Here is an 11,014-nt window from a genome sequence, read left to right as displayed (position 1 = left end):
CTGTGTGATACCCCAAAGTCTGTAGTTTGCCCATTTGTGAACATTACCAGAAGGGATATTGCAGTTTGTTGACGAGATTACCTGAATGGTAGTATTTCTTTTGCATTGCAGTTGCTCATTCAGTATGTACAAGTTCATCTAACCAATTATTTTTACTGTTTTTCATAGGTGCTATGCGCGTCTGCATCCCAGGGCTGTTAACTGCCGCAAGAAGAAGTGTGGCCACAGCAACCAGGTGAGCATCACTGTTCTAGTGCCTGTCTAAACAGGCACTTGTTGCTTGTTTTGGCTTAAGACATCGTCTAACCATATGGTTTAAGTGTTCACCAATCTGCTCTAGGCTTGTAGAGTGCGTTGGCACTGCTTGAATAAATACCATTTCTGTAGCTCCAGCATGGTGCTTGTCCAGTACCCTGTGATCTCTTAGGAAGTATTAGTGTTTGGAGCATTCTAGGGTTTACTGGTTCAGATGTTTGTCGACAGTGTTTACTAGCTGCATCAAGCTTAACTTATGAAGTGCATAACTACTGCATATTTCTTTGTCTCTTGATATTGATATATAATATGCATCCCTACTGATATTTCCCTTTACCCTGCATTTCAGCTGAGGCCCAAGAAGAAGATCAAGAACTGAAGCTTGAGTTATTGGTTCCATGGATCAGCTGAATCAACAAGATCGGAGTTTAACTTTTTGTCGTTGCATAATGCTACTTCTATTTTAAGCCAGAACTTTATGGTGTTCCTGTTCAGGGTCTTTAGCATGTTTTGCTGACATAAATGGTGTCAAAAGTTTGGGTTATATTGTTGCTTAACTCTATATTAAGGTTGTTTCTCTGGATAAACATATCAGTTATCTCTATTTCGTGATGCATCCGCTACTATAACTTGGCTGCTGTGGAGTTGAGCCCATCGTTGGCTAGTGTGTGTGCTCATGCTCGTCCAAGATTAGTTATTGGTTGTACTTACCGGCATGGTTGGGTAGTGGTCCTTCCCTGCCCTGCCCTTGGGATGGCTGGGAACTCAGTGCCACCAGCCTTGTGGCCATGGCGATGCGCTGTACTCCTGGCCTCTGGTGAGTGGTTGGCTGGCTCAAGGTGATTGTGATGAACTGTTGGGTTTTGCAGTTTCGAGTAGGTTGGGAATTCTGTATTTATGCGGACAGTTGACAGCCTTTTTCAGAGGGTAATAGGATTGCAGTCTCCCTTTCATTCAACCTACTTTTAGCTTGTTCAGAGCTCGGGTCGTGCGTTCTGATGTCGAATTTGCCTGCTCCAGTTTGGGCGATTCCAAACTAGGTATAATTAGATTAATGATATTATAAATATCATGGTTTTAAAATGTCATTTCAAACTACTCCCTTCGACTATCTCTATAAAGCATATTTTGATTTAAAAAGTTTTCGAGAGTGTATTTTGATTATTAATTTTTGATATGTTATCAATTGTTATAAGATCAACATCATATTAAAAGTATTTTAAAATACGAATTTATTGATATAATTTTTATATTTTATATTAAATATACATATATTTTGATAAATTATCAGTTAAAATTTACAAAATTTGGTTTTTTAAAGTTAAAATACACCTTATAAAGATGGACGGAGGAGTATACAGGTACTCAAAACGAAACCAGGCATGCATCGGCTGGAGAACGAGCAGCAATACAGACATAGGGTAGCCACAAGACTAGTGGCCTGAAAACGCGTGTTAATTCTTTGCCTTTTTTTCTTTGGAAACAGGAGGGGCAAGCCTCTACTAATAGTATAATTTATAACAAAAAACCTATCAAAAAATAATTTATATTAAAAAACATAGGTATAATCTCATCACAAGCCCAAGAAGAAAGCGGCGCTAAAGCAGAGCAGCAAAACTGCAGAACGTGACAGCAGCGCAGCTCCTCGAAGCGCGACGGCGGAGGGCGACGGTGGCATCGCCCCGGGCCCAGGCGCCGGCGCGGGCTCCTGCTGTAGGTCGTGCTTGAGCGCCTCGATGGTGCCCTCGTCGGTGTGGAAAGACTTGTCGAGGACGGCGTCGTCGATGCCGGTCTCGAAGAGCGTCACGGGGAGCGAGATGGTGCCGGGGCTGGCGCTGCCGAAGGCGGAGAAGGCGCGGGCCACGTCGCTGCCGTTGTTGAACTGGAAGTGCACCATGCCCTTGGGGAAGATGAACATGTCGCCGGTCTCCAGCGTCTGCGTGTACACCGTGCCGTTGTGGGCGGCGTCGACCAGCCCCACGAACAGAGGGCCCTGCACCACGAGCAGCAGCTCCGAAGCCCTACCATGACGCTCATGCGATGAGTCCATGCATGGCCGCGTGCAGATCAGGAGCTACACGAGCACATATATACCTGGGGTGTATGAGCGGAGGGTTGACGGTTCCGGGGCCGTAGACGAGCACGGCGTAGGAGACGGACTGCCCCAGCAGCGCCGGGAACTCGTCCGCGGTGGCCTTGGAGACTATGAACTTGGCGGCCCGGTTCGGTGGTGATGAGGCGGGTGTACGTGAAGAAGGTGCCGTTTATCTGGGACGGGTCGATGGTGTGCGGCACCACGAAGTCCGTCAGGATGCCGGGGTCGCCGGCGCTGGCAGAGAGATGAAGCTGCCGGTGAATGACCACAGCACAGAGGAACAGGAACCGGAGGCAGAGAGCGAGCGCCATTTTATTTCCCGCCGGCCACAGAGTTGATGGATCGAAATTAAGCTTGCGAGATCAAGGAGATCGAGGTCGCAGTTGCTTTACGAGTCTCGGGGCCTTGAAGCTGTTGGGAATTGGTATGCTACGGTACTATAAAATAATTTTTTTTAATGTATTCACCTAGTAAACTATGCTGATAGCATATCATAAATTATTATCACTCGATGTATCGTACAGTAGAAGAAGAATTAGAGTACATCGATTCAATATCATGCACGTCAATCTCCTCGACGAGCTCCGCGTGAGCGGCCACACTCCATGACCAGATTCGAGCAGCTCCGCGGCTAGTCCAGCGCAAGTGGTCGTGTTCTCCGTCCAGTCCCTCGACTAGCCACTGAGCAGACCTATTGCGTCCTCGACCAGATCGAGTGGTCGCATTGTGCATCTTGACTAGCCTCTGAGTAGGTATATCGACCATTCGAATAGCAGCGTCGCGATCTTTATGCTGAGAAGACCAGCGCCGTAATAGCAACAACACCTCTACGGTATTCACACGTACTGGACGGAATCGCCGAGCGCTAGTGTGCTAGCACCGCACCCACGGCTAGGATTTTGAGAGATCGTGTGGAGGGTTGTGGCTAAGGTTTCGAAAGCTCTACCCTGCACGCCTCTCTCCACGCCTCTCCTTATATATAGCTCACTAAAGAGCTCCTACGTTGGAAACCATTCAGGACTCGAACACCTCATGGATCATAATCCAGTCAACCCATATACGAATCAAATTCGTATGTTTTGTTCAAACCCATTAAACATGTGACCCGTTAGGTTCATGTAAAAATGGCTACGACTCGGAAACTCTTTCCAAACCGAAATCAATAGCGGTCCCTAATAGAATATGTTGACTCTCGAGTATACATAAAAGATCATATCAGCTGAACCTTGATATACACATGCGCTGATCCCTTTGCCTCACGATACCAATCGAGCTCAAGGCGAGATACGCGCCACCCTTATGTTAGCTCGATTATTCACTCGATCAAATAGTGGATTCATTATGATTAACTCTTTAATCATATTAGTATGAGCATGCACTTTCTCAATCCAACTACCTCGAGGGGTTTAGAGATATCTCTCCTGTTATCATGGAGGGACAAATTCTATCTTGATCGCTCACACTCCACGATATATCTTATGACAAATCCGAAAGTTACCTTTATGACTACCTAGTTACGGAGTAGCGTTTGACAGGTCCAAAATATGACACTACATATTCTGAGAATCAATGACGATCTCAGGTCTAAGGATCCTGGAGGTACATCATTTGAGATAATAACCGATAGTACATTATAAATAACAACCCTAGCAGTATCTCAAGGTGGGTCTATCCAATATTATGTTCTATAACATAAATATCCATATTATTGATTTGGTATCCCTATACCTATGATCCGTAATCGTCAACCAATATATGTGCTGGTCTTATGAATCATCACAATGATATGTGACCAAGGATCAAATGAGAATAACATCATGATACAAACAAAGAGTGCCACAAACAAGTCACATACTTGTCAATCAATGTAAATGATAGTCATTCTTGAAATAACATATTATTCAGAAGTACATGAATATAGACGTATGATATAATAATCTCTATGATTATCTCTAGAATATATCACCTTCAATCTTCCACTTTCACTAGAGTCAATCATGTAGGTATCTAATACTTCTCTTATGTGCGCCTCATGCTTAGGCCGCGGGAGTGACTTTGTCAACGAATCAGAAATATTCAAATCCGTGTGCACCTTGCATATCTTCACGTCACCTTGATCTAAATCTCTCGAATGAGGTGATAGCGCCGCAGTATATGCTTGAACTTCTGATGCGACCTAGGTTCTTTGGTTTGCGCAATAGCTCCGCTATTATCATAATATATCTATTGGACTAGAAGCATTAGTCACCACACATAACTTAGAAACAAACTTTCTGATTCAAACAACCTCCTTTGCAGCTTCAGAAGCTGCAATATACTCAACCTACATCGTGGAATCGACCATCATTTCTTGCTTGGAACTCTTCCAACTCAATGCTGCTTTATTGAGGCAGAACATAAAATCAGATTGCTATCTCGAATTATCTTTGTTGGTTAGCTTAAGAAACCGCTTGTGAAAATAGATTTTCACATGTGATCTCTTTTGCATCTATGTAAATCGTCCATTTTCGCAAGCCTTCGATCACAAATGGATACGTTAAATATTCATGAAAACCGATTACCACCCGCCTCTGAAAATAACTTTTGTATTAGTGATTTGGCATCCTTGGTTTCCTAAGCTTTTCAACTTTCATAAACTACCAGCATACTTTAGTAAGTGTGTTACTATATACAGCATATATACGTGTAACCAACTGTATTATATATGCTCTTGTGACAGTTAGTTGTTGAATGCGGTGGGTCCGTGGGTGAAACGGCCAAATGGCATGTCACCAGGTACTGTCGCAACATTGAAGGAAGGAGAAAGACAGGTCAACAATTGCTCTCAATTTTCTTTCCCCAAACTGTTCCAGATAGATATTCGGTCTTTATTCACCTTTTATTCTAGAGAAAATGACAAGGCTTTCATGGTTATATCATTCAAATTAGATAAAATCAGACAAAATACATCATATATGCTGCTAATTAAATAGAGAAATTCTAGTGTTCCACAAAATCATATTGGATTATTTTTTTCCTGATGAAAGGTTTGTTGTATATTAGTACAAATTTTCTTCCTTTCCGTTAGGGATAAGTTAAATTTTCATCGTCGTATTCAAACTCAGCAGTTCAAACACGCAAACCTCCAAGCGCATATAATAACTTATGAAAAAATTAACATACTTTTCTTCAAAAAAAAATGACAGATGTATGCTGATCATTAGCAAAATTGTTTCTAATATAAATTATCTTCTACCTTACATGATTTCTACAAACATCAACCCATGTATCCATACCTTCACTATGCCTTATTTCTACTGCCACTTTGAAACTGTATTGAATCTAGACATAAGGATGACTTAATGTTAACTCTGAATTTTAGTATGGTTTTGCTTTTAGATAAATATTTGGCCGGTAATTTGAGCTTAAAATAGTATCATAATCTCAAAAACATTTAACATTATGAAGGTCAAAAGTAACATCCACTTAGTCACGTTCAAAATAAACTCAATGTAGCAGCAACACCAAGTCCTCTAGACCAGAAAACGGCCACATGATGCAAAACAACCCTAATGTGTTTGTTGCCCTGGTGTGTATCTGCTGGTTGGAACGGACTGAGACCATCGTTATGAGCCCCCTTGCCATAAGGTCCTTGATGGCCCTCCGTGCCAGGGATCCATTGATCTACAGGTAAAACACAACTTGCCTTACTCACATACTCGTTTAATGAGATAAATTAAGTGTACATAACAAGCTGCTACGCAAACAACCCAATACATCGGAGGCTAACAAACAGATGATGCAGAAACAAAATGTGAACATTCTAATTTCCGTAAGAGTCAGAACTTTCTAATGTGACCAGAGAACAACACTGTTGTACACTAGATGATGCACCAAATCCAACCTCATTTGAGACACATATGCAAACAAAGGAAATGGCTATTAAGTAATTAGCACTTCCAGAACCGAGAGTAGTAATTCCAGCTTCTATGAACAGTCCTAAAACAATGACTAAATGGTAAAGACAACTTTAGTGCACTCAACCACATAAGACAACAATATGCACAAATCTATGTTTATGAACTAGAAATCAGGTCCGGCAAATTGTAAAAACAAAGATGATCGGACGCATTTGTGAGTCACCCATCCGCAGTATCCATTGAATTAACTCAATAAACTAGCAACGTTACATTGTTACCAAAATACAGATGATTTTGCATGCCAACCACTGGATATAAAATACCATCACGACTCAACACAAAATATCAACACATTTGACACTTCAAACGGTTCAGAAGGCCTTTTATATCCTACTTCCTAGTAATTAGACTAGTTACAACATCTTGAAAGAGATCAATTCAAGTCTCCACATAAATTGAAACTACGGAATGTGATAGCCAAGCATTTTGTTGACAAGCCACAAACACGTGTGCTGCTTTCATACTGTTTCAGTTACACAACAAAACAGGCATTGGAAACAGGATGGATCAATGATATTTGACCGAAAGTAAAGAACACAATAGACAAGTATTCTGCTGACAAGTCACTAATTAGAATACCGCTTTCCTATTGAACCAAACTAGACATCATGACGTATAGCAGGTATCAAAACCAACAAGGATTGTTTTGAACGATATCCACCCAGAATCATACAAACTATCATTTGGGGAATTACACAGCACCAATTCGTCCAATGCATGCATTTTCTAGTTCCTACAGCAGCACATCATAAAACTACTACTACATCACAAAAACTGTGATGTATCATCAAGAAGTCACATAGAGAAAGAAAAAGAGATCCATAATTCCACATGATGATGATGATTAACTTGAGGTGCTCAGAGAGGACGACAAAGAGCAGCTTGTCGTAGGTGGCCTGGTCGAACATCACCGTGTTGTTCACCTTCTCCTTCTGCTTCCCCTTGCTTCACTTTTGCAACCCTGAACCACGGCCAAAAGCAAATCTATGATGTGAAAAACTGAGGGAGAACATCCAAATCCAAATCAAATCGGGGAGGAGCGGTCACCTTCTTCTTCTACTTCCCACCTCCGGACTTAGCCGGCTTCGAAGATGATGGCAGGGCCTTGTCCTTCTTTGGGGCCTGCGAGACAATCGAGACGGTCAATAACTATTGTGGAGACTACGGGCGGGTGGAGAGGAGTGAGTTGTACCATGGCAAAGGCGGTGGCGGCGCGAGGCGACGGAGAGGATGGTGGCGGGAGTCGATACGGGGCAAGATGAGAGCTATCTATATGAGTTTGAGGCTAGGGTTTTTGCTATTGACGCATTCTCTCTCCCGTCCGATCTGATCGGAGGGCTGGGACTAGCTATGATAGATTTTGGGTAGTGCGTATCTTCATCTGCATCCCCAGAGTTTCAAATATTAAGAAAGTATCCCTGCGACGTGACAACTATGTAGAAATCTCCACCCATTGGTTTTATATTACAATACGCCCCTTAGAAGTAGTATGCACTGCATTCAAATTTGTATATCTTGAAGTAGAGGAGGATGAAACTGCAAAAGCAGCACATTGACTGGCTTTATTAGACCATCCCTAATCATATTCTCTTCATTTTGTTCCCTTCCCCGTTTCCATTCACTTTATTTTCTCTCATCTCCACAGCTTCCCTTCGAAGGGGAATCGTGAAGGGAAATGAGAGAAAATCTCGTCCTGAAGGGAATGACCTTGGGAATCCCTTCGTGACGGGAACCGTGAAGAGAAACCGTTGAAGCGCTAAAGGGAACGAAAATCCCTTCACGACGGAAATCTAGGTCGTGAAGGGAATCGGTTAGCCTTAGTCTTAGACCATCTACAACCATATTCCTTTCATTTCGTTCCCTTCCTGATTTCCTTCCCCGTTCATATTCACTTTATTTTCTCTCATCTCCAACAGCTTCTCTTCGAGTGGAATCGTGAAGAAAAACGAGAGAGAATACTATCTTAAAGGGAATGACATTAAAAATTACTTTATAACAGGAACTATAAAAAAAATCATTAGAACGTTGAAGAGAATAAAAATTCATTTAGGACCTAGATTCAGTTCGTGAAAGGAATTGGTTGGTCTTAGTCTTATTCCTTCCGTTCAAAACAACTCATCTCGAGAGGGCAAGGGAAGCAATGGTGGCGGCGGAAGGGTGAGCAAGCAGTGACGTCATCGTCCTCCAGGGTTTCGCATCTTAGGCTACACGATTCACGGACTCCCCTCCGGCGGCCACCCACCTCCTGCGCCTCCTCCTCTTCCTTCCTTCCTTCCTTCCTTCCCCACCGGCGCCACCGCGACGGCCCAACCCCTCTGCCCCCGCTGCCGTCTCCCACTCCTCGACGCCCCGCCGTCCCCGTGCGAGACCGCGCGCCCGTTCGCCGCTTCATCTCATCGACGCCCGTGCGCGCTCCAGCCGTTCGACGAAACGCCACCGACGCGCCCGCTCCACGCGTAGGCGCGTTTCCTCCGCCTCCGCCGCGGCGAGCCGGTGCGGAGACCGCCCATGTCCCTCGCCAAGCGGTACGTCCTGCGTCTGTTCATCTCGCTCAAGTACGTGACGGCGAACGTGGTGGACCGACAGAGCGGGCGCGTAGTGGTGACGGCCTCGTCCGTGGAGAAGCCCCTGCGGGGCGGGCTGGAGTGCGGCCGCACCTGCAACGCCAAGGCGGCCGCGGCCGTCGGGGAGGTGCTCGCTATGCGCCTCAAGGTGGACGGCCTGGCACGTGAGCCCATACACGCCGATGCCGCCAAGGAGGTCGAGAAGAAGGGGTTCAAGAACCGGACCAAGGTCTGGGCCGTCCTCAACGCGCTGCGCGACCACGGGGTTAACCTCCGCATCGATGATGATGGCGACCACAGACCGCACGTCTGACGACCATCAGTTCGTCCCTTAACCGTGCCATTGCTCTCTTGATTTATATGCTTGCTTCCCTACCTCCTCATCAGTGTGTAAGAGGCCAAAATAATGTTAATTTTTTTGAGTGATTTTAATGTAATGTCCTGTTTGATATCGCCTCAATAGCTCTAGTTGTCAGCCTCAAGTTGATTGGATACAATATCATCTAGACTGTAAAGGCAATCATAGTTTTCTCTGTGTTGTAACATAGTTTGTTCCCTGCTTCTCAATATCGAAGAGACTTAAATAAAGAGTAAAATTTGAGTGCGTTGATTGTAATGTCTTGTTCCATGTTGCCTCAATAGCTCTAGTTTTCAGCTCTCAGTTAGTTGATGCTATCATCTATAGAGGCATGTCATAGTTTCGTCTGTGTGTGGCAAGATCAATGCTGAAACTTATGTGTGATTTGCCACTCTGATATCTTCTTACTCTTGGTGGTTCCTTAATTAAACCACCATAGAGATTTTCAGGAAAAAAAAAGGAAAAAAATGTACACTGGTGAATGAGGCCATGAACTCTGTGAGATCTTGTTAGATTGTTGTGTGATATGACTCGTTGGAAGTCCTATATGTTATTTTCTTTGGAGTGCGGTTCCATCCCATGATCGACAATTGATACACTTGTGGATTTTGACAATTTGTTGGTATTTTGCGACACTGGTGATGCTTGTGCATTGCTTCTGAGTATGCTTTTCATTAGCTGGCTGTCTCTTTATATGCTTGCAAAGTTTCCAGCACCATCTTCTGCGAATGTATTTCTTGGTCATAGTATTGAAGCTGAGGATTTTGTTCTGAGTCTTTGAACCAATCTTGAGTAGTTTGGTCATCCGCCTTTTGCTGATGTAGTCATGTAGGGGAACACAGCTAGTTATGAATACGCAAATAGATGATAGAATTACAGTGCAAGAAGCTCAAGGATTTCTAATATGCATGTGAAATTTTGTTAGGCTGTGTGACTGGCTTGTCTCCTAACATAAGCATTAACATTGAGTAAACATGTGCATAAATATGATGTGATCCAAGTAAACATGTGTTACATATGGAGTTATGGAAGTGAATGTTGTATCCTGTAGCAAACTAGCTTGCTGAATGTTGTGACCTGTAGCAGACTAGCAGGTTTCACTTGATGTAAGCATGTGTTACATATGGAATTGTGTAAGTGAATGTTGTGACTGCCGCAGACTAGAAGGTTTTACTTGATGTTTTTCAAGTGTAAAAAGTTTATACCCTTCAGTGCCGTAAAACCTTGAATTAGACATGGCGTGATAATAGCTCAAGCAATTTGATTGACTTTTTCATTGCTTCTTTCAAAGTAGAAATCATGTATGTACTTTCCTTTTGTTATTTCTGTCTGATATAATGTCTCCTGTTTATCTATGTGGTGTTACTATTTTCTTGGTACTGTGATAATGACATGCCTGGTGAATTTTGATTTACTGCAGAAAATGGAACAAGAGAAGCTTGAGAAGCTCGCACTGTGATAATGACATGCCTGGTGAATTTTGATTTACTGCAGAAAATGGAACAAGAGAAGCTTGAGAAGCTCGCACGCAAGGTATGCAAACACAAGCTCTGAAGCAAGTGATGTGAAGGCCGGAGGCGGGCCAACAGAGTCCACATCTACTGGTGTATCGACTGGCAAGAACAGGAACTTTGCTGTCCTAGCAGGCACAGTTGCTGCCTTGGGTGGCTTGGGTTGGTATCTCTTGCCAAATCCTAAGAAGTCGAAAGAGGTTGTGGACTGAAATTGTGAATGGGATCTGTGGATTGTCTGCCTTATCAGTTTCACCCAGGTTTACTTTTTG

General features: G+C 43.5%; 2 protein-coding genes and 2 pseudogenes across 2 annotated transcripts in view; 2 read left to right on the top strand and 2 right to left on the bottom strand.

Annotated features, from left to right (window-relative positions):
• The window catches only part of LOC133901289 (ubiquitin-ribosomal protein eL40z fusion protein), a 2,462-nt gene extending 1,603 nt beyond the window's left edge, over window positions 1-859 (top strand). Inside the window, exons 3-4 of the mRNA XM_062342595.1 lie at window positions 169-235; window positions 605-859. Of these exons, the coding sequence (XP_062198579.1) occupies window positions 169-235; window positions 605-634 (97 nt within the window). The 3' untranslated portion in view covers window positions 635-859. The remainder of the gene's footprint in view (window positions 1-168; window positions 236-604) is intronic.
• Window positions 860-1,490: 631 nt separating this feature from the next.
• On the bottom strand, window positions 1,491-2,730 carry LOC133902171 (germin-like protein 9-1; annotated as a pseudogene).
• A 3,106-nt stretch (window positions 2,731-5,836) lies between these two features.
• Window positions 5,837-8,701, bottom strand: LOC133902269 (small ribosomal subunit protein eS25y-like; annotated as a pseudogene).
• Window positions 8,396-10,814, top strand: LOC133902440 (uncharacterized). Its single transcript, XM_062344028.1, has 2 exons — window positions 8,396-9,195; window positions 10,652-10,814. Exon 1 carries the CDS (start codon window positions 8,818-8,820, stop codon window positions 9,184-9,186), a length of 369 nt encoding a protein of 122 aa, XP_062200012.1. The 5' UTR covers window positions 8,396-8,817; the 3' UTR covers window positions 9,187-9,195; window positions 10,652-10,814.
• The last annotated feature ends 200 nt before the right edge of the window (window positions 10,815-11,014 follow it).

The sequence above is a fragment of the Phragmites australis genome, chromosome 20 (assembly GCF_958298935.1).
Source record: "Phragmites australis chromosome 20, lpPhrAust1.1, whole genome shotgun sequence".
Lineage (NCBI taxonomy): Eukaryota > Viridiplantae > Streptophyta > Magnoliopsida > Poales > Poaceae > Phragmites > Phragmites australis.
The sequence above is the reverse complement of the archived record's forward strand: the minus strand, read 5'-3'. Positions and strand labels throughout refer to the sequence as shown.

Excerpts from the sequence above, each read along its gene's own strand:
- LOC133902440 (XM_062344028.1), top strand. The coding sequence starts at position 8,818 with ATGTCCCTCGCCAAGCGGTACGTCCTGCGTCTGTTCATCTCGCTCAAG.